Genomic DNA, 24,608 nt, shown 5'->3' with positions numbered 1-24,608 from the left:
AATTCGTGCATCCGTAGCAGCAACCAGATGAGAAATGACTGCTGGGAGGAGCATGGGGAAGAAACACCGTGGTGCGTCTGCAACAGCACAACATCATCTGCCCCAGCTGTCTTTACAGCCACAACAGGTGCTGTAACCATCCAATATGACCTCACCCCCAAATGTGCTCGCCTCCATTGTCTCTCGAGACTGACAGATGCCAACGAAGGGTGTGGTGCCAAGCCCCACCCATTCAGACACACCACCTGCAACGTTCTAAATACATTAGATGTTTCCACAAGTACAGGAGACTCCCACTTCAGACCTTCATCCTTCAGCTTGTGGAGGGCTATGGTGTGCTGTAGTGTGTATGTGATTTTCAATCCCTAAATAGAACTAGAGTAAAAGCTGAAAGCTAGTTGTGAGCACTGAGACACACTGGTCGTGAGCGCTGAGACACACTGGGTATGTGGGTGACGCTGTGGTCTAAACCACTTAGTCTCTTGGGCTTGCTGATCAGAAGGTTGGCGGTTTGAATCCCCGCAATGGAGTGAGCTCCCATTGCTCTGTCCCAGCTCCTGCCAACCTAGCAGTTCAAAAGCACACCAGTGCAAGTAGATAAATAGATACAGCTGTGGTGGGAAGGTAAATGGCGTTTCTGTGCGCTCTGGCTTCCGTCACGGTCTTCCGTTGCACCAGAAGTGGTTTAGTCATGCTGGCCACATGACCTGGAAAGCTGTCTGTGGACAAACGCCCTCAGCCTCAAGCAAGATGATCTCCACACTCCAAAGTCGCCTTTGACTGGACTTAACCGTCCACGGGTCCGTTACCTTTACCTTTTTTTTTTTTTTGCCTTGGGGGTCTGATATGAGGTAGCAGGTCTGGTGCCTACTGGGAGTGAGTATGCTGCTTGCTTCCACTTAATTTCTAGTTGTATATTTATTAATAAATCAGTTATTACAAAAAATGCCATAAGCTCCTGAGAATATTTTCTCCAAAAAGGAAGCCAAACCCGAGGAGTGTTGCTCCTGGAACATCTCAGAGCTCAAGGAAATAGGGAGTGTGTAACATTATTTTCCTTCAGTCATTTCTGAACAGATGTTCTTTCTTTGTCTTACACCAATAACAATTTCAAAGGGATTATTTGAGGCAACTCTTCTTGACATTTCATTATATAAAAGTCCTTTTGCTTTGGAGTGATCATGCTAGTTACAGTAGGGCAATATTGAAAACAGAGAGTGTTTACATAATGCCATATTACCTTTGATTGCCGGCTTTTAAAGAAAAGCTATACTGTATCGTTGTAAGCTGGATGGATTTTCTTAATAAAAGGATGGCTGTGAAGCAAAATCAAGTTCATAAATCATCTTGCAAGTGTGTTATAAAGTTCTGTAGAATTGTGCCTCTATCGCAGAAAGCTTTTGGGAGTATTTATTTGTTATCACCCTCACATGTATGAAGAATAGATTTGCTGTGTTGGGTGTTTAAAACATATCCTAGAGCTACAATATACTCTTATTATGCGAGCCCTCCAAAGGATTTCTACTATCTTGACTTGAAAAAAAATTCTCTCAGGTCTTATGTCTGTCTTTATAGCAGCTATATATAAGCATGAAATATAATGGGAAAGTAGTTCAAGCACTGCTGTTAGCTCTTTGTCCGGCAATGATTTGTATTAAGTTACTCATTTTGCAATAGGTAAGGGACAAAGCAGCCTGTATTATTCATAGTAAAATGTTCTGCTCTCTGGATCATAAGAAGGCAAGACAAGTCGGGGTCTGAAATGCAGCTCGCATTGCGTGTGTATGTATGTGTTTCTATTTATTTATTTATTTATTTATTTATTTATATACCTACCTATAACAAATTCTGGTTGGTAGTTTGTTAAGGACCTAGTACAGTTGTTGGCGTTTACTTCCCAATTATTTCGATAGCTCTGAGAACGAGCTGCAGAGGATTTATAGATTTAATAAGGGGCTTAGAAAGCTATGAATAACAAAAGGTCAGCTGGAAAACACTGAAAGAATATGCTCTCCCTGCATTTCACCCTTTAATACTTGAAGCCAGAAATTTGCTTGGATAGCTTGGCTTTGGACAGGAATTTGAAACACTGTACATAGATGGAAGAATCTTTTAATCTTGCCTTGGGTTTAGCTGACCTTTTGCCTGCCTTTCAGCCAGTGTGGCCTCTCAGCAGGTTTTGGTAGCCATAGAAACTCTATATCAAGTGAGTTGTTGACCTTGAGTTTAAACTTGCTCCCAACCATGACATTCCTGTGAAATGTTCTTAATTCCTCTCATCTGTTGTGAAAATTTGTATTGTTTCATCTTGGTCAACTTAGTGAAATTTCACAGGCCTGGCAAACCCTTTATGTTCCCACCAAAGAAAAAGAAAGTTCACATTTTCAGGGGAGGTGTTATTTTTATTCTTTTAATTCCCTTTTCTGCCCTGCCACTAGCACCCTACACAAATATATTTTATGACCCATTTTATGACCCACTGTGTGTGTGCATGCAAACCAGGCATAGGCAAACTTGGCCCTCCAGGTGTTTTGGGACTACAATTCCCATCATCCCTGGCCACTGGTCCTGTTAGCTAGGGACGATGGGAGTTGTAGTCCCAAAACAGCTGGAGGGCCGAGTTTGCCTATGCCTGGTGCACACAGACACATACACCCTGATACCAGCTGAATGACATCTGTATGGGAAAGATTTGTACAACTGGCACTACCCATATGGTGCCGGTTCTTTAAACATTACCACAGAGCTTTGGGATAAAGCTATGGAAGGGTGGCTGCTACACAAGTTCTGAATCACAAAAGGGCACCAAAAAACAATTCCCAAGCCAAGAGAGAATACACATTTTAATATTCTGAGCTCCTTCCATACTGAGCAGAAGAAAAGTACTAAAGAACCACAGTTGTAATAGATGTCTGTTGGTTGAAGGAAATATTAACTGACTCAAGGATGCAGTCAAAACCAGCTCCCCTGGAGAGCAATTTCTGCAAGATTTGGGGGGCGGGACCCCATGAAGGGCTTCATACTACCTCACAATTCATGTACAGTTCATGTACAATTCATGTACAGTTTCTTAAACTGTGGTTTGCCCTCTCCCTGCACGCAGCACTTGCACACATATATAAGATTGGATCCAATATACAAGCAGAATGGATATTTGCTCATACAACAGCATTTTGCCTTTCTTGCCTCCTCCTCCCCTGCAGCCTCCCATCTTGGGGAACACTCTGGGCAGATTCTGGGGGCAAGAATGTCTGCAGAAGGGAGGAGGGTAAGGTGAAATCCCATTGCACAAGCAGAACACTGAATTCAGCCTTTAGTTTACTCCTGGAGCACTTACAGTATCGCTCATGTGAGAGCGCTGCATTAAAAGGAGTCAGTCGCAGGTTAAGGACTCTGTAGACCAGTTGCTTGTTCACGTGACACACAGCACAAGTATTTTGCTTCACTGCAATTTTTTTTACTGAAAATGTTGCTGTATTTCACGAGCAACCAGAAAATAAGCATGTAATCATAGCCAAGCAAACCTGTGTGTTTAAAAATCAGTAGGCACAATTCAAATCTCCTATTGGGGCCTCAGAAAAAACATAAAAACTTTACAAGGTAAATGTGTCTTTCCAAAACGAGCTGTCGTTTTTAGTAAAAAGTGAGGTGAATACCTTATTTATTTATTTATTTATTTATTTTATTCAAATCAATGGTTATATTCCCATTAAAGAATCTGCATGAAATGATCAGTCACATGCCTTGACTCCTGGCCTACTTATGCAAGCAAACGAAAATTGGATTGGGAATGACTCTGCTTCTGATGGCAACAGACTGCTCTTCTGAAGAAAACACCACATCGTATACTGAGTGAATATAGAACAGTCTGTGCATTCCTCCATTTTGCAAACATATGGCCTTATGTTTCTCTGTCAGTTTTAGTGAGAATCACCCACAGAGAGAGAGACAGCTTACAATAATTTCTAAACACTGCAGGAATCTTCTGCTCAGATATTAGATTATATATTACACCCTGTTGTCTCTCAGAATTGTTTCTACAAATTATGTATCTTGACGTGGTAGATGCAACTCCAGCATATAGGTATGGTGGCTTCTTTGATACCAGCATACAAATGAAGGGTGGATAGGTGTGGAAACGTTGCCTTGTTTGAATTCTGTGGAAAGGAATTAATAAATTCTGAGTCACGGTGGTAAAGGGTGCTTCCTTTGAGTGGCGTGGCAAAATTTAGACTATTCTTTCATAAAACTGAAGCGCAGCAAGGAAACTATCCATGTAACATCACCACTGTGAGCTGCTGTACCACCTTATTATAGCACTTATTTGCATTTCTCTTGCCAGGTCTTCATGAATAAATCCTTCATGCTCTTGTCTTCCTTCCTTCTCTTCTTCTTATGTGCCGAGATTTGCAACTGTTCGCTTCAAAGCTTTCACGTTCAACGCTTTAGGACACAAAGAACTGTGATGACAAAATACAGGATTTGTTTCTCTTTAATCTTTTTCCCATGGGTTGCCTTCCCCTACAGATGATGAGCATCTGCTCCTAGAAACTGATTAATGACACATGATCTATCATTAACATATTTCAGAAAATGTCTCTTATCCTATTCACAAGGCAGATGGGATTGAGGTGTTGTCTCTTAAAAGAGTGACCTAGCGTAATCCTTTAAGGTGCTAGAGAAGTACTATCAGTCCTAGGAAGTGTTCAATGCTCAAATAATCAGAAAGAAAATACCACCTTTTTGTTTTTGTGCATCCCAAGTTAGTGGAGCTAAGTACCATGGTGGTATGACAGTTTTGGGGGTTTTTTTCTTATTCTGGCTAAGCAATGGGTAAGCCAATATGGTGCCCTCCATAAATTGTTGAACTACAATTTCTGTTATTCCTGATCATTGGCTTGGTGGGAGCTGGAGTCTAGCCATATCATTCCTAACAATGAGGAGAATCAGAAGTTCATCTGCTTACCATGATAATGATATGGAAATTATTTATGATTCAAGTATATAAATAAGTTAAAGCTCTCCAGTTCATTCTGCATAGGCCCAAGTACTTTGCTACTTTGAATATAAAGAAATCTATCCTAAACTACAGTGGTACCTTGGGTTACATACGCTTCAGGTTACAGACTCCGCTAACCCAGAAATAGTACCTTGGGTTAAGAACTTTGCTTCAGGATGAGAACAGAAATCGTGCTCCGGCGGTGTGGCGGCAGCAGGAGGCCCCCATTAGCTAAAGTGGTGCTTCAGGTTAAGAGCAGTTCCAGGTTAAGAACGGACCTCTGGAACGAATTAAGTACTTAGCCCGAGGTGCCACTGTATAAGTGAAGCATTTTTTATTTGTCTAATTTTCAGCTATTGTTCTTTCTATCCATGAGAGGAGACAAGTGATAAATTTGAATGTTGCTATGCAGCAATGAATCTGAAGTGCTGTGATGAGTCAGCAACGGAGGGTTTTGTTTCCAAACTCTTCTTACAGCTAAGCTGAACCTGTGTTTACAAGTTCCTTCAAATTATACATAAATGTTTCCTTAATGGAAACTAATGGAAGGTTGGCACTTAACCCCATAATGAACTTCTGATCCACCTTCTCATTACCTTCTCCTACAGACTTAATTGTATTAAGGTGCCAAAACTATTGACACTTTTTAAAATGTTTATTTTGAAGACTTCCAGTGACTTGTGCTAAATGTACCATATTCAGTACACTTGAACCAGTTGTGCTCAGTTACCCAGCCTACATTTCAAAGGGGTGTTAATGCAGAACACTATTGTAGTTCTAAATACCTGAGCCAACACTGAGCAGCTACAATACTCAGCTCTGGGAGAGGGGACTGAGGAAATTGCTAATTGTGAGACAGTCATCTGCAAAGTTAATACAGTGGTGCCCCGCAAGACGAATGCCTCGCAAGACGGAAAACCCGCTAGACGAAAGGGTTTTCCGTTTTTGAGCTGCTTCGCAAGACAATTTTCCCTATGGGCTTGCTTTGCAAGACGAAAAAGTCTTGTGAGTGTTCCGATTTTTTTTTGCTCCCCCCCTTTTTCTAAGCCGCTAAGCCTTTAATAGCCTTTTAGCCGCTAATCCGCTAAGCCTTTAATAGCCGCTAAGCCTTTAATAGCCGCTAAACCACTAATAGCGCTAATCCGCTAAGCCGCTAATAGGGTTGCTTCGCAAGACGAAAAAACCGCTAGACGAAGAGACTCGCGGAATGGATTAATTTCGTCTTGCGAGGCACCACTGTATTGGTGATAACTGAGCTGAAATACGGAACAAACAAAGGTTCCAGTGATTGTTTCTTAGGTAACTATTCCAGAATAGCTGCAGACTTTGCTAATGTGCATATGAATGTGGAACTTGGGGGCCGCTCTAGTAAGTGCCTTTTCTTATAAAAGCAATGTGTGCATTTGTGCTTGTGTATGTATTTCAGATTTTTCACATGTGTATTTATTTATGCACATACTTTCTCCACCATTTTATGTGCCCACTCCAGGTGCCTTGACTCAAATGCTTCCATTTTGCCTCCCTGGGAAGGAAAGCTAATAGAGATGTAGCTAACCAGGCAGATCAAAGTTTAAAAATTTCCCATTGAAATGCTCCACTGATGGACAAGTGTGTGGCCCCTGTCACTATTCAGCTAGTATGGGACCTCCTCAGATTATAAATTCCAAGCCTTTCTCCTGTTCTAACCAAAGCCTCACTATACCGCCCTTTTGAATTGGCCATTGAGAGTCCTGAAAAATTAAATGACACTATACCATAAGTACCATAAATCCCACTGCAACCTAGACAGTGGGAAATAGCTCTCCTATTTCAGAAGATCAGGCCTATTGGATCATGCCATCTAGTTTAGCACCCTGTTCTCACAGTGGTCAATCGGATGCCCATGGGAAGCACGCAGGCGGCGCCTTTGTTTTCTGTAACTCTTGATTAAGCACCAAAACACACACTTCTCCTGTATTTGTGCAGTCAGTATTCACAAGACTGGAACCCAGACAAAAATGGATCTAGATAACCCCATCTTTTCTAAAATCATCTACAGCTGAGCCACGTGATGAGGCACTTCATTCAAATAAATCTTGACTGGCCAGTAGTTGGCCATATCAGAAGAGTCCACTGTTTTAACTGGTTGAACCATTTCTTCCTTCAGTGCTGGCATTTTCTCCATCCACCCATTCTATTCTGTCTTGGCAGTTCTGGTTAGCAAAGCTGGGCAAGTGTTGAGAATGCAAGTCATCATACTTCCTAAGGACAACAAAACAGTTATCTCTGTTTAAAATAGATCCTGAACAACAGGGCAAGCAGACTCTTCAGATAGCAGACATTGGGCCACAGACAGCTGCTCGTGTCCCATCTCTGACACTTCTCCCAATTGAATTATGCAAGCTCTGAAGAGTGATTTGTGTTGAGATGCTTCTTTGCTGATGGGCAATCATTTTGCTGCACCGCTGCATCAGGAGTGATTCAGTGAGATCCAGTCATGCGTGATAGCGAGACAAATTAAAAATTCCCCACCCCAGTGAAGTCTGGCATTAAGGACACAAGGCTCAGAGCAGTAAATAATGCAAATGGGTAATGGGTGACCTCCTTTGTGGGTGGTGTATTTTGGGCTCACAGGAGCAATTATTCGGTGCGATCTAGTGCATGTCTACACAGAAGTAAGTCCCACTGAGTTAAATTAAGATTATTCCAAAGCAAAAGGGTAAGCCTGCCTTGAACATAGTGAGACTTAATTCTGAGTAAGCATGTTTAGGTTAGCACTGGCAATTACTAGTTTTATTCCTTAACAGCACCCTACCTTGTGTATTATTGCTTTGGATTGACAGTTTAAACAGTTCATCCTGATGGGTTCTTTTAGAAATTGGGGGGGGGGCAGGGTTTGCATGCGCAAACAGCAACAATATACAAGATAGTCATTATGACAAAATAACTGATTGTGTACATTTTACAGTATCAGCTGATTGTTGGCCCTTGCAATGCCTGACTTGATACCATGCCTTCAAAGTCCATTTGCAGCCACAGTTTGTTCTCCAGCTAACTCTGCAATTGGAAATGAAAAACATCTGTTTGCTGGCATAGTTTGAGTTCAAGCCACACCTGAAAATGGAGTACTTTCCTATCTCTTTGCAGATATGGTTTAAATGCAAACCTGCAAACAGACTTCAAAGGGGTCCTGTGCAATCAGTGTTAATCAGCTCCACTGGTGCTCCTTTGAAGTTGTCATCTGACACCAGGTTTTGACAAATGGGAGGACCCGCTCTCCTATCAAATTTGCTATTGGGGGAGGTAAGGATCCAGCCCACCAGCCAGATCCAACTCCACTTTTTTATGAGCAAAGTTGTTTGTAATCCAAATTTCTGGTCTTTCACCTTCTATTTTACATTGCCTGTCACGCCTCATTTCCAATGCTACCTGAATTTTGAGTATCTGGTGTATTGTGTCTTTCTGCTGAAACCTGCTTGATGTAGAGATTTACTAAAGGGCTAAAAATGAGATAGAAAAGGGAAGATATTAGTAAAGGATGGAATGGCATCTTTCTGAGCGGTGGCAGAATGAAACTTGGCTTGAGAATGGTTACTGCATGAGATTTGGCTCCAGAACATTTCTCACAGGGTCAGATGATCAAAGTCTCAAATGGTTTCATTCCTCTTTCTATCCACTACTAATTTATCCTTGTCAGACATAATTTATCCCTGTGCCTCATAAGCATACATCTGAGAGCATGCAGTTTTCCCCTTAAGAATAGATGAAAGCCAATGTGAGGAACTCATTCACCTCTGTGAAATGCTGTGAATATGTATCATAGGTGGCAAAGTGCAGCTATTCTGCATATTAAATTGACATGTAATTAGATTAATTGGTGTGACTCTTCTGGGATGCCATGCCATGGCTAATATGCATGTGGTACATCTTCTGAAATACTATTTGCACAGTTTTAGAGTGACAGAAAAGCATTTCTAAAATTTCTTGGAAGATGGCTCTCAGTTAATCAGAACATGAATTTATGCACTCTTTATGGCTCAGCAGATATATTTACTCAGAAATCTATACAGAATGTCAGAAAGAGTTAAAGATTTCAGTGTAGCACTTAATGTGGGGAAGCACATTCTAAAATGCTTGAAAGTAAAACAAACCATTTCCATGCCATGAATTCCATTTTTCCAAATAATAAATTGTATTGAAAAATGTAGTAGAAACTTAGAAATATTACTGTATTTACAATAGTTCTCACCTCAACAATGAAGGTTTAGAAGGCCATGGAGGGTGGACTCTCGGGCCCTCTCCTCTTCTACAACAGAGGGATAGCAATACTGACCTTTCAAACATTGTTATTCTAAAGATAAATGAAGTAATAAATGTCAGTTGCTTCAGGCTGCACAATTTCACTAAATAACATGAATGGGAAGCAGGACCATACTGCTGTCTCTCATTGAGTGAGCAGCCCAAAGCCTGATAGAACATGCAGCACGTTAAGCCTTCTGCACTAGACAGCAGTTTGGGAGGGTGGCAGAACAACCACCAATGCCTGCTTGCATACCACCCGTCACCCACTTGTCCACTGCCCACCCACGGCTGCAATTCAAAGTGAAAGCCAGGGCAAGCCCACGGACTTCATCCTACCTAACTTCATTCAGCAAGTGATGAGGAAGCAGCAAAAGACCTGCTGGCTGTGTCTTCCAGTGTCCAGACATTTGTCCAGGAGGTGATAAGAGTTTCTGAATGCACTGAGGAGTCTTTCATACATTCAGCCATGCATTCATAGACTTACACTGACAGTGAACACATGGACATTGGAGGCAGAGCATGCAAGAAGGATGCCGTGCTCGCCTGGTGCATTCAGTATCCACACAGGATGAGTGTATTTGAAGTAGCTTGGATAGAAAGCAACAATGCAAAAATTGGTCCAATAATAATACTGCTCTTGAGTTTCAGACACTTCCCTTCTTCTACCCTTCTGTTATGTTCACATATTCATGCTGCATACAAAAAAGGTTTATCATAAGCTAAATGGGACATTTTCATAGGAGCCCCATCTAATTGTTGGCAGAACATCAGTGGGCTGCTTACAGTCCCTCGAGATCTTTTTTTGGATGTGAAAAGGTTTTAATCCTTGTGTCCTGGCAAAATTCCAGATTTGTAATTATTTTTCTTTCTGTGGAATTAAAAAGACAGCCTGCAGTTTAACCACGATATGACATTTATTAATTCCTTTGAATCTACATCCTGGATCGGTGCTGCCTTGCTATGCCGAGATGGGTACCCAGGTGTAATTGTATTTAACTGGCAAATGGAGCGTCATCCGCATGTGTGTACAGAGAACTTCAAAGGTTCTTTTGGATTCTTTGTGAGTTAATGTTTAAAGGTGTGATTGCTGCAATAATGATAGTATCTCTATTCTACACTAGTATTTGCATGTCATGCTGGCACTAGCTAGATCTGGCATGCTGTGTTTTTGTTGATTTTAGAATTATGCTGAATACAAGAAATCACACATTGTAGTAATACAAGACTGCTTCTATTATATGGGGCTGAGCAATCACTACATGTCCTGCTGCACAGTAGCAATCATTAAGTAGCTGGCTGTACAATTGTTATTTCAATAGATAACTGTGGCATTTTGCTACAGTCCAGAGTTCCATGCATGATAGACTGGTGATATTCTAAGCAGTATTCTTCTTTTAAAAAAATATAGAGTGATCTATCTAAAAATAGTTTTAAAAATCAATTAGGATGTGGATGTTAAAATCAAAGGAACAATGCATAATGGATACAGAAAGCAGTTTTTCATGCCAAATATTTTGGAGTCCAGGGAGAATTGTTATTCGGCACCTAGTTTTTCATGCAGCCTGTTTTTGTTTCCGTTCCTCACCCTGAGCAGTAGGGCACCTTCACTACTTTTTTATTTATCATATCAATTGCTATTGGCTCTGTACTTATGTATGATCTAATAATAAATAGTTATGTCCCACTTAAATGGTGGCATTGGGAGGCAAGAGGTGGATTCATCCAGCTGTGTACAGTTCTGTGATTCTGCAGATCCAAGCAAAAGTCTATGTAACTAGCAAAAAACCTGTGATGTTGCAGTGGTTAGAACACAGGGCCTGGATAACAGATCTATGTAGCTTTGAATCCTAATTGGATGGCTATAAAGTACATTGGACTGTATCTGAGCATAATCTTTCTTGCAGAGTGGTGAAGATAAATGGGGTAAACATTTTTACACTGAAAAGTGTTTCCTCATGAGATGCTTGGCTCATTATTTTGGCTAATGAGGGAGGAGAGATAATTTTCTAAACTATTTCTTTATATCTTGCTTTTAATAGCTCTTGATCCTTCCAAAGACCCATGCTTGAAGGTAAAGTGCAGCCCACATAAAGTGTGTGTCACTCATGACTACGAGACAGCCATTTGTGTAAGTCGCAAACAACTGGTACACAGGTAAGAATGTTGTGATTTATAGTTTCAATTAAACAGCTCTGATTGGTTTTCAGAATATTCTGGGAGCTGAACCTATCAGTGTCCTGATGTTATGGCACCACATAGCCAATGTCAGTGAGAGGAAATGAAGCTCCTGATTTGGGAGAGAGAGGAAAGAAGGAAGAAGAAGGGAGGCTTCCCCATAATTGAGACAATCAGATGGTTCCAGTCTTGATATGTTGTGTGGGTGGTTTCATTTTCTTGTAGCAAAACAGGAAGAATTGGTTTGAACCACAGGGGCCCAGTCCTTCTCTCCCTCAACACTGTTCACCCTGCACAGTAGGCAAACTCTGTTTGCAACTCTCAGAAAATTATCATGTTTTTTGCAAGGGTCAAAAGGACCAGTGAAAAGTCTCCTCAGTGCCACCAATGTGGGTTCAGTTCTAATTGCAAGTGTATGAGAAAGAGGCTTCTGAGAATAATATAAAATATAGAATAATATAGAAGATAAAATGTAAGAATGTCCATGTGTTACAAGAACTCGATCCTGACAGTATTAAGTATCCAGCAATTTGTCTGTTATATTGACTCAATGCTGTTGAAGCCTTTGTTATGGACCAAAGAGGCAAATAGTGCGAACGTGTGTGCGTGTATGCATCTGCGTATGTTTTAAAGATCTGGACAAGTTCCCAGATAAAACATCTGTCCTCCTACATTGCAAATCAAGGCCTTCTGTTGAGTAGAGAGGCAGCAGGCAGCATTGGTAACTGCATTTATCCCAAAGAAGTGAAGCTAATCTTTCTTTCTTTCTTAAAAAAAAATCTAATTCCACTAGTTAGTTAGCTCCCTGTGGCAAATAGAAGCTGCAAAGTCATTTCTCCCATGCATGCTAAACTATAGTTGCTTCCCTCCTAATCTACAGGGTGTTTCATCCAACTGTGCCTAAAAGGAAAATTTAGGAAGGGAAGATACTAATCATTGCAATAATTTCTTATCCTTGACCACTTTAAAGAGATGAAGTAGCATTTGGGGCATTCTGTCTCCTTTTTAGGCTTTCTGGATGGGTTTTAACAGTGTGTTATTTTTAGTTTTTTCCTTCCTGTGTGTGTGTATATATATATGTACACACACATATATAGACACCATTTGCATTTTCTTTTAAGATTTGTTGAACATAAAGTCTATAAAATTGAACAATGTGTCATTAATCTTTTTTTAAAAATCACCTATACATACCCATGCTTCACTCTTTTATGTTCATGCTTTACCAGAATGTTAATTAAGAGCTGACTTGCGTCCAAGCACTCATTTGGGCGCAGTTTTTCCATGTATTAAATGTCTGACCCTTTCCTTTTTATAGCCAAGACAAGGTGAAATAGCGCGTGATTCTTGAGGCATTCCTCATTTAATTCTGAGCAACATACAAATGAGTAGCTATTTATGGTTTTTATATTTATATTTATATTTTATTTATTAAATTTGTATCCACACTTCATCTGAAGCTCTCAGGGCAGTTCACAGCATTAAAATACAAGATAAAAACACAAAACACATAAGAAAAACAAGAAGAAAAACAAAGTAAACCCCGCCGCCACTACCATCATACTCACATATACACACACGAAAGAGACTGGTTGAAAAGGCAGTTTTTGGCCTGGCACCGTAAAGGTGTATAATGAAGGTGGCAGGTGAACCTCCCTCAGGAGAGCATTCCAGAAGTAGGGAGCTACTGCAAAAAAGTCCTGTCCTCGTGTAGCCACCTTCTAGACCTCTCATGGAGGAGGCACACGAAGAAGGGCCTCCAATGGTGATCCAGGTCAGTTCATAGGGGGAGAGGCAGTCAATCCAGCTGGATGCTTGCAGAAGCCCAGCAGCAGGACTCGTCAATTGTCTTCTCCCATGGTTGTTTCCCAGGAACTGTTATTCAATGGTATAATGAAGCTGGAAGTTCCACATAGCTATCTTGAGCCATAGCTACAGAGAGATGCATCCTCCATCAACCTGTCTAATCCACATTTAAAGGCATTTACCACATCTGTGGTAGCAAATTCCTTAAGTTCATAGGCATTGTGTGAAGAAATACTTTAAATGTCCTAAATCTTTGTTTCAATCTATTAAAGCAGTGGTTTTTAACCAGTGTGCCGTGGCACCCTGGGGTGCCTTGAATGTTGGTCGGGGTGCTGCAGGCAACACTGGCCTCTGTTCCTCTTTCCTTCCATCCCTACATTGATGCTGTCTCACATCTCTGCCTCCCAAAACCTTGCACAGCTGTTCGTTGCAGCAAGCCTGGCTACAAACTCCCCAGTCGAATGGTGCCTCTGGGGCTGGCCCAGGGGTGCTTCCCAGGCTCCTGTGGGGCAGTGTGAGGATGCACCTCTCTTTGTGGTGGGAGGTCAGCTCAGAGACAAGGAGTGTCAGCTGGACTGCCAGGGAGAGGGGAAAAGAGAGGAGGCTGAGGGAACACTGCACAAGGAAGGGTTCAAAAAGGGTTGAGGAGCTGCCAGCTCTGCAGACAGGGGGTGACATAACTGGGCTCCTGAGCCTCACAGGGGTGCCACAGAATGTATGTAGTTGGTCAAGGAAACCATGGACCCAAAAAGGTTGAAAACCTCTGTATTAAAGTACTATTGGAACTACATTCAAACAACCAGGTAGGGTGCCGAGCCTCCTTCTCTTCCTTTGCATGTTTGGGAAGGAGCTTAGAAGCTTCCCCTTCTAACTGTAGTAAATAATACTTGGCTTGTTTCTCTTAATGTAGCAAAATATGGTTAGCGCAAACCATAGTTTTCCCTCAATCCAGGATCCCATACCCGGATCAAACCATGATTTGCCATACTGCCTTGAGAGCTAACTATGTTTTGTGCAAACTGCAATTAGTTGTATTTGGACAAAATTGTAAAGTTATTGTTCGCTAAGGCATCTAAACTCTCATCACCTGTGAAGGAAGAGTAGGCAAGTGCCTGCAAGCCCAAATCTTAGTGCTCCACATTATTATACTGACAAACCATGATTTGTTATTACATCCAAATTGAGCCTCTAACTTCTACACCCCAAGGGAAAACTTGAGAGTGGATCTGTATCCCTTTGGGAGAGCCTTTGAGGCTGAGCAGTGCAGGAAGTGATATTCCCAGGGAAGGGCTGGAGTTCAGTGTTACAGCATGTGTCTTGCATACAGAGAGCCCCTTGTTCATTCCCTGATATCTCCAGATAGGCCTGAACAAGTATTTCTGTCTGAAACCCTGGAGAACTGCTGTGAGTAGCTAAGCGTAGACAGTCATGAGCTAGATGTATCAATGTTCCTATTCATTTCCGTTAAACCTGTACATACTTCTTTTTCATCCACTGTGTATGGGAATGTTGTAATTCTAGTTACACCAACAAAGGCTGGAGCTTCCCTTGCCTGTGGAGACATTCTATAAATTTCAGTGGCTCAAAAGAAAACAATTCTGTAAACTACTGTTATTGGGATGTGTTTGCCAATGTACAGTTTCTCTAGCTACACTCCAAGTTACAAGAAAAAGGAGAGTGCTCATTACTACATTTTTATTTATACTGCTATGTTTTGAGATTTAGAGCTCTTTAAACTTTTGTTGCTGTAGAGTTGGTTTTAGAACCCAAAGAGAACATTCAAATATTGGATTCATCCCTTATGGGGGAAAAGATCATCAGATTTCTTTGTAGCTGGGGAAGAGTGGAGAGAATATATTCTGGTTTCATTAAATGAACATATGAGCAGTAACCAGTAAGCATTCTTCCTCTCCGGTCTATCTTATAATACTTCCTAATTTACATGAAATTTGCACATGTACTGGAAGTGCAATGCGGGCCAGGACTGACTTCAGCATTTTAAAAGTTCTTCTTTTTATATTTATAATCTAATTCCTTGCAGTAGGTTCCATACTTTACCATTAGTACTCACCAATTGTACATTTAAAAGTACCCGATTATGGTTTATATGATCAGGAGAAAGTTGATCTGGAGGTCAAGGAAAAATGTATTACCAGACATGAAAAGAAAAGAAGAGAAACATATTGAAAAGCAGAAAGATGTATAAAGCACTGAATCTTTTGCCTATTTTACAAGATGGCTAGACAATTTATTACTATGCACTGGAGCTTCAAAGTTTATGACAAAGAAATAATAGCCAGCTAGAAATATCAAATATTTTGGTTCTTTCTCTGCTTATGGAAAATTGCAATAAAATGTCTGTTGGGTAGGTTCTGTTTGGACCTATTTTGCAGCAGTTTTGTTCAGTTAAATGCTCTTGATAAGTTTATTTTTAAAATACAAGAAATGGTGTCTGCAATTGCCCCATTTGAAAGTATGTCATTGGTTGAATTTTAACTATGTTACAGATATAGTATGTTAGTTGTTGTACATTTCTGCATTGAGACATGAATGAGTTCAATAGTAGGCAACGCTGAAGGTGTTATTTGAGTCAGATTGTTGATTTCCTTTAGAAAAATACTTCTAGTAGAGACACCTTTTATCAGTTCACTTCCAGAACAGCTGTAGATACAGCTGGTCTGGATTCCTACACACTTTTTGGGGGAAGTGAAATTTATTTCTAAGTAAAAGTATTTAGATTCCAAATTTAAGATTTTTTTTTGAATTTTCTGATATTCCTTAATATTATCTGAGCTGTGCTTCACAATGTTTCTAGCAGGAGTGGGCAGAAGGTAGATCAGAATACGTTTGTAGATTTCTGGGTGATTTGAAGTCACTCAACAAGGATTTCTGACTCCAAAATGTCTAGCAATTGAAACATTTTTATTCCAAATTAGGCTGCTGAAATGAAGAAAGCTTTGGGAGAAACCTAGAATGGATTTTTGTGTGAAAGGGCCATGAGCTCAGCTCTGGTACTGAAGACAAATTCTTCAGAGGTGCCCTGCTCCTTACTTCTAAGCCACTGTTTTGTACTTGGCTTCAGCTTGTTTCAGCCTGGGGTCCTGGGGAAAAATAAAGTAGATCCCACAAGCAAGAAGTCCACTCACCCCTGACTTACAGTCTAATTGCCTTTTATTGTCTAAAAGTCCCTTTTCCCCAAGTCTAATGTGTTATCCTTCTATCTGAATGCTTTAGCTTATTCCAGGGCAACTGGGGAGTCCTTTAGGATGTAAGCCTCAAATCTACTTTTCTTTCATCTTAAAAAATAATAACACGTCTCTGGCAATTAGGAAGTTATTTCACTGTTGTACTGTGGTACAGTTCTACTGCATTGCAACAATATGATTGAACAAACATCCATGTTTTACAGATTTGGTAGCAAAATGCAGTACATGCCCCAATATGAATGTTTGTGATTTCTAAATAGTTGTAGCAGCTCTGTGGAAAGATGGCACTTCATTGTGCAAGATGTTTCACTATTAGGACTGCTTTGTGGAACATTAGCCAGTGTCCTGTGCTGTAGCAAACCAGAACTTTCTATCCTAAGCAGGGTGGGCAAGACTTTGTATGGGGGAACTAGATGAGAAACAGTAAGTTGGTCAATTCTTTAAGTGGGAGGCCATGTGCAATTAAGCCTCACCATTGTGAATAATCATAATCTTTTCATAAGGGGAGAGATGTGTATGTTGTTACCAAGTATTCATTTTACATGTGTCCCATGCCTCTTGGCTCTAGAAATCTCAATACTTAACTGGAAAGCTTGCAAAGCCAAAGCACAAACACCCAGGGCAAGAAAGCTTCCCTTGGCATTTATTGACCTTGATGAAATTGACCAATGAAATGCACACAGTGGGTATGCAAGCCAATGCCTTTCTCTACTGCCTAATTAAGCCACCCCTGATATTTCCTAGTTTACAGTGTAAGCTTAGCAATGGGGCTTACTTGCAGGTAAGTCTTGGTCATCTTCAATTCCTGAAGGAGGAAATGGCATGCACCAGCGCCACTGGAAGGCACATGAGTGCCAAGTAGCATATGGGTCATTCCACATCATTTCAGCAAGGTCATGTCACCCTCCATCTCGGATGTTGATGAAATTTGGTTTACACCCTTCCCTTATGGTTGAAAGAACCCCCCCCTTAAATTTTTCCCCTCTATCTCAAATGATTTTAATTTTATAGCACTTCAAAATTTCATTAAATCTGCGTTGTCTGTCACTCTTGAGAACTTCGGCACAAGATACCCTTGTGTACATTTTATTTATTTTTTCCCCATAACCAATGATGACCAAGTTTCATCAAAATCCAAGATGGTGGGTGACAAAACCCTTGTTTTTTGCATTGATTTGATGTGGAATAACCCATTAGGGATAGAATCCTCCGCTGAAAGTAGGTACACCGAATCATTTCTACACCACAACATTCCTTTGCCCTCAGCAAGAAAGCAATAACCATTTGGTTTACAGTACAGTGGTACCTCAGGTTACATACGCTTCAGGTTACATACGCTTCAGGTTACAGACTCCGCTAACCCAGAAATAGTGCTTCAGGTTGAGAACTTTGCTTCAGGATGAGAACAGAAATCGTGCTCCAGCGGCGCGGCGGCAGCAGGAGGCCCCATTAGCTAAAGTGGTGCTTCAGGTTAAGAAGAGTTTCAGGTTAAGAACGGACCTCCGGAACAAATTAAGTACTTAACCTGAGCTACCACTGTACATAACTTTAGGGCCTCCCAGTGCCATAGATTCTCCTCTTCCTTTGTTCTGTGTAAATTCCTCTCCTTATGTAGTCTAAGATTTAAAACTTCTCTTCTTTGAATCTTCAGCATAGAGACTATGAGGGATCTCCACAGATTTTTTCCCCAGTCTTAGTCAGCCTGCCTCCCCCTCCTAGTTTTCTCCACAGTATCTCTTCTTCCTTTTTGTTACTCTATGTTCTGTTCACTTTGGGCCTGAATTCTTCTCTCTAAGCCTTCATCAAGGGATGCTCTAATTTTCTTTTCCCCACTGTCTCTTTCCTCCTCTATTCCTCTAAGCAAGTTAAGCCAAGCCTGCTCCCAGCCAGCACTGTTTAAGTCTAACCTCTAACTCCGGTTTAACTCCTTGCATGCCTGCCTGGTATCTCTTGCCCTCCTTCCACCATTTGTGTTAGATCCTTTCCTCTACTGGCTTCTGAAGTTAAACCTGAGATTGCTGCTCTAATTTAAGCTGCCAGCATATCCATTCTTTTACTTCTGAAATAGTTTGCATACCAATCAATCTTTTTTCTAATGTTGTAATACATTTCTACATTATTTAATTCCAAACACTGAATTATTGTCTGGCTGATAAATCTCCCTGATGCTAGGGTGTTTGGAAGTGCCAGAAATAAAACTGCTAGCACATTTTGCAAAGCTAAGCAGGGTCTGGTATGGTTTCAAATTGGATGGTGGGCCACCGTGTTGAGATTCCAGATGACCTTCTGGGGTCCTTCCAGCTCTCCAATTCTATGATTCTGTGCTTCTAATGTTAATGTAAGTGTAATTTGCCCTATTGTACATCCAAAGATATATGTTGAGTGTAGTATGCTTTGGATTCCATGTACATGTGTAGAAAGGACACATGATAACGTCTGTGCATATGCACTTTTGCAAAAAAAAAACAAAAACCAGTTACCATATATTTCCCTGTATAAGATGCCCCCATGTATAAGACGACCCCTATTTTTTGAGCTCAAAATTAAGAAATAAATAATCGCAACATTCCATGTATAAGATGACCCCCAATTTTAAACTTTAAAAAATTGGAGGGAAATATAGTCTTATACAGTGGTAGCTCGGGTTACATACGCTTCAGGTTACATATGCTTCAAGTTACACACTCCACTAAGCCAGAAATAGTGCTTCAGGTTAAGAACTTTGCTTCAGGATGAGAACAGAAATCAGGCTCTGGCGGCGCGGCAGCAGCAGGAGGCCCCGTTAGCTAAAGTGGTGCTTCAGGTTAAGAACAGTTTCAGGTTAAGTACAGACCTCCAAAATGAATTAAGTACTTAACCTGAGGTACCACTGTACATGGAAAAATGCAGTGTGTGCTTTTATGGGAGCAGGTAACAAGGTGCAGTAAGGATCTGAACTCACTTGTGAACCAACAAATAAGAAAACCCTACCCTCATGAAAATTCCTGACCCTAGAGATGTAGTGCCAGTTTTGACAAGAATAATAAGGAAGATTTTACCCATCATTGCACCTAAACATCTCTGTTGATTATGCCAAAATATCCTAGAAGGAATACAGGTCAGTAGTTGGAGCACTTCAGTGTTTTGCTTCCAATAAGCATTCTCCCTTCTTCTTCATTCAAGCTCTTACTTGTCCGGCTATCTTCCCTAGCCATTATCTTAATATTAATCTTAACAGTTTGCCCATTTCAGAACTCAGTAGATAGTTGTCATGTTATCAGTGTGTTGTTAACTGTAGCTGAGAAATCCACAAAACTGGTTCTTTGATTTGAATGCTTTTTGTCTTTTCCCCTGTTTTTGTCTTATTATCATCAAGCTCTTAAGAGCAGAAAAGGGCAATGTGAACTCCTTTCACACTGGGGACATCACTATAAATTAGTTGTAAGTAGATGGTTGTCATAAGTGTCTTCCTTTGGACAAATCTTGAGAGACCACTACTAAAGAGCAATAAAAAGGTTATGCTAGTAAATATATGCTAAGATTCTTTTAGTGCATCTTTTGTGTTTAGGGAGAGAATTAAGATTACACATGCTGCAATAACTCTGACATTTTCTTGACTGATGAATGCTTCGTTGAGCAACCTTCATGTTTCATTACTGCATGGTTTGACTACATTATTATTAATAATCATTTCAAAATAAACATCACCCATCACACCTATCAGTTTCCAGCATGGGCAAAAAGTGATACAAAGGCAGTCATGACATAATCTTGAAGGTTCTCACCATTTTAAATTGCACCAATTCCCTGTATACCCAACTCTACATTTCTTGGCTGTAAAAACAAAAGCTGTCCAGCATGACTCTTGCTTAAACTAGAGACCAGACATGATGCTCTAAGGCAAGGTTGAAAGAAGTATTGTACACGGCCTAGCAGAAAAGCACCAGACAAAGGCATTCCTTTTCGCCCAGCCCTTTGGCGGATTTAACAGTCTATGGCCTTTTTAATGTGTTGTGGAGTGTTATTGTTTTGTCATTGTTGTTGTCGTATGTATTTTGTGTTTTTATACTGTAAACCACTTTGTGATCTTCAGATGAAGGTTGGCATATAAATTTAATAAATAATAATAAAAAGAAATGCACTGGAATATTAGGCACCGTTATACGCTCCAATTATTTGACTCCCACCAGCATTCAAGCCAGTTGCATTTTGTACCAGCTGTGGATTCTGAACCATCTTAGTGACACCCCCACATAAAGTGCATTGTAGTAGTCCAGCATAAAGTAACCAGGGCATGTATAACTGTGCAAGATCCACTTTCTCTAAAGAAAGTCACAATTGGTGAATCAGCATAAGGCTCTGATACAAGGTACCTCTGTCTGCCAGTTTCCTAGTTCTTTCCTCAGCTAGACTATCAAGACTTAGTTTGAGGGTCACAAAAATGTAACTGATTCTACTATGTCAATTGTCAGCTTTGACCCATTGGGTCAATTGACTAAAATGTTTCCAGCAAGAAGAGAGCTTCCATAATTCCATGGTTCGTTGTGATAGGGACATGCTGCCTAAAATTCCCCATAATGTTTTTAACATATTGATAGTTGTAACAGTTGTGAGTGGCATGGGGGAGTGTTGTCACTCCCCTGCCCTCCTGTTGGCTGCATTGCTGCTGCTGACCAGAAGCAAGGAGTAGGAGCAAGGTGGCAGTGAGGTTGGCGTGGTAGTGCAAATGCACCACCACCATGCCAGCCTCCCCACCGTCTCACCCTAGCCTCTCTACTTCCCAGTAAGCAACAGCAGCATGAATGTCCAGAGGTCAGGTGAGCATCATGCTATCCGCTACTGAGTTATGATAACTGTGACGTAGCTGGCAGTGATGCTGAACACAACTATTTATTTTTATTGTTTATCCATGACTAAAATTGGCTGAGCAATTCACTCAAAAAGAAATTGTTATTTAATGTTCACAAATGACCACCAATGTTGCTTCAATCATTTTTTATTTATACAATAATCTACTTACGAGAGTTTCTAAATTTATTGCTTTCCCCCCTGTAAAGCCTCAGGACATGAATGTGTTGAGCAGGAAAGTCTTTTTAGTGCTAATAAAAGGCATGCTTTTATAATATTGAAATTGAAGTTTACAGGGAAGGGATTTTTATTAAAGCCTTTCTTCAATTCCTAACATCCATACTATATTGGTGGGAAAGTGTTAAACGTACAGCCTTTTAAATTACTATCTTTGGGCAGATGATATTACAAACTCCTGTAGCAGTATAAATTATGAACACAAAATATTTCATTCATATGAAATATGCAGATTACCCTCTTTAAAATATTGCAGTTCCTTTCAAGGTGGTCAGTATATAAAACCTTTTCTGCAGCTTTTTATCCATTATGAATTAGGAGTTTTCTTCTCATAGTATTATATCATGTTAAACATAATCAGATGGTAACATTTTATTTTTTAAAAGTGGAATCTACAGAGGAGTGTTTTTATCTTTTTAACCACTTTGGAAAGGTCATTCTTCCTTTCTACACACAGGCCTAATTTGCCCAACTGTTTCATAAATTCATTCACAAACCATAACATGTGTGAAGTACCAACAATGGAATCTTGAACATTCTACAAACCTATTGTTGGAACATGTTCCATTAATTTCTGGAAGGCTTACTTCTCCTCTGAGGTATGGTTGGTGGTATCTCTCTTTGCTTTTTGACACCAACCGAAAGTATGTTAGTTTAATCGGGGATTTATGGAATTGTTTAGTGTCCAGACTAAAGCACTAAGATGTATTTTAGTGGTTCTTGCTCCTCTGATCTGTCCCCCCCCTCCATTTTATTCTATGATGGTCCTGTTGCTAATATCCCTGTTAACTGAAAGGTGATAGAGGGGGAGGTTCAACACATGGGAATGGGTGTGCATGTTGTACTCCTTAAAGTTCAAACCTGCACCTAAACAGATGACCAAATCTAACAGGGGCATGGCAAAATTATGTGTGTTTTGATATGGGAAAGGCAGATCAATACTCCATTCCTATAGCCATCTTCCCTGCATTTACCAAACAGCTGAATATACCAATTATGAATTTGCCCTCACTTGAGATCAAGTGTTCAAGTATCCCCAAAGCAGACTAGCTAAGTTGGTAGTGATCCAAATACAAAAAGGAACATAACAAGATCTATGTGTGTCCTGATGTTTCAGATTCCCCACGTCTCCAAAGCAGCTGTTGTCATTGCCTGATATACTGCCCCCAAATTCAGGGGTGGGTGGGGGTTTAAAAACTGATTCCAACACAATAAACAGAGATTTGTGTTACCAAACAACAACAAAGCTGTAGTGAAGTATATCCATGCAAAGGATCATTGACATCAAAGGCTCAAAACATAGATACCTTTAACACTGCACATTCAAAGGTCATGAGGCTTTCGACAGGCCAAGCAGGAGTCAATTTAGGCTTCGGTCCTGTAAACACATACCTGAAATGAAGCACTGCCAAACTATAGTGGTACCTCGCAAGATGAATGCCTCGCAAGACAGAAAACTCACAAGACGAAAGGGTTTTTGGTTTTTGGAGTTGCTTTGCAAGACGATTTTCCCTATGGGCTTGCTTCACAAGACGGAAACATCTTGCAAGTTTGTTTCCTTTTTCTTAAAACCGTTAATACAGTTGCGACTTGACTTCGAGGAGCAACTCATAGCACGCGGTGTGGTAGCCTTTTTTGAGGTTTTTGAAGACTTTGGTGATTTTTGAAGCTTTTCCAAAACTTTCCCGACACCGTGCTTCGCAAGACGAAAAAATCGCAAGATGAAAAAACTCGTGGAACGAATTAATTTCGTCTTGCGAGGCACCACTGTAAATGGGACTTACTTCTGAGTAGACATATGTAGGACTTATTTAGAGTTGTAACACTAAATAATTTAGTGCAGACCCGGAGCTGTTGGACATGCAGAGATGCAAATGAGAGTCTCCTTCTCGGAAGGTGGGTAATTGTGCTGCATCTGGAATGATTGAATGATCCAGTTATAGTTTATGCAGAGATGTGGTACAGCTTCCCCTGTCAGTGGGGTCTTATTTTATTTATTTATTGCAGGATACTAGCAGTTTTCTAACAGTAGAGCAGAGGAACAACTGGCTTAAACATAGGAAAATCCCAACAATGAATGCTTTATAAAGAACGTGGATTAAGCAGGGGTGGCCCAGCCCTTTTCACCACCTGAGGTGAAATGGGAAGCTGCCATACACATCACCACCACAGCCTTGCTTATTGGGGTTGTTCTGTGGCAACAGTAGCTTCCGGTGAGATCTCACAAGAGAAGATCTCACTGGAAGCCACAGCAGCAGCTGTGCAACCCCAGTGGTAGCAGAGGTGGGCAGGAGCAGTCTTCTATCCAGCTTTGCTTGCCAATTATTTGCTCTTTTAAGTCTTGCTGTGGTCCTGATGCAAATTCCATCCACCTACAATCTGCTACTTACATTACGAGAAAAGCTTCATTGATGCGTACTGTGACTTCGCTCCTGATGCAAGTAGCAGCTACTAGGGGAATTTTTTTTATGGAGACCATATTGTAGAAGTTAAGCTCCCCCTCTCCATTCCTTGTGGTTCTATTGCTTCTCCTCCAATACCATGCTTTAAAAATCTTTGCCTTAATTGCAGTCACACTCTTTTTAAAGTGAGTTTTCACAATGTAATCTGATTCCAAGAGAAGTATCATCCAGCAATCACCAAACATTTCTGCTTTTAAGTATGAGGAAAGGGTGTGTGTACATTGAGTGGTTAATGTGCATAACAACCGGTCATTGTGCACATTCCCCAGGCCCCTATGCATAATGACTGGAGAATGTACAAAATATATTCACATTCTGCAAGGCCTGTTGGAGAGTCTGTACACAATTCCCACTTGATGGTCAGACCATGAGTCCTGGTGAATGTGCACAATGACTGGTTGTTATGCATATTAATCGCTCAACTTACATTCCTACTAACACACATATTCCTCTGGGGTTGGCAGTGTGGCACCCTCCAGAAGTTACTGGGTTCCAGTTCCTGTAAACCCCAGTCAGACTCAGGGAAGATGAAATCCAAAAGCAACTGGATTGTTTGTTTGTTTGTGCACACACACATTCTACAAAACTCATGGTAAAATCCTGAGTTGACAATAC

General features: G+C 40.7%; 1 protein-coding gene across 2 annotated transcripts in view; it reads left to right on the top strand.

The window, feature by feature from the left end:
• Positions 1-24,608, top strand: part of SPOCK1 (SPARC (osteonectin), cwcv and kazal like domains proteoglycan 1) — a 412,787-nt gene that overhangs the window by 218,994 nt on the left and 169,185 nt on the right. For both annotated transcript variants that reach the window (XM_081185601.1, XM_081185602.1), the window contains exon 4: positions 11,320-11,434. In XM_081185601.1, coding sequence (XP_081041727.1) covers positions 11,320-11,434 — 115 coding nt within the window. The remainder of the gene's footprint in view (positions 1-11,319; positions 11,435-24,608) is intronic.

The sequence above is a fragment of the Podarcis bocagei genome (genome assembly GCF_964188305.1).
Source record: "Podarcis bocagei genome assembly, chromosome: 2".
Taxonomy (NCBI): Eukaryota; Metazoa; Chordata; class Lepidosauria; order Squamata; family Lacertidae; genus Podarcis; species Podarcis bocagei.
The sequence above is the reverse complement of the archived record's forward strand: the minus strand, read 5'-3'. Positions and strand labels throughout refer to the sequence as shown.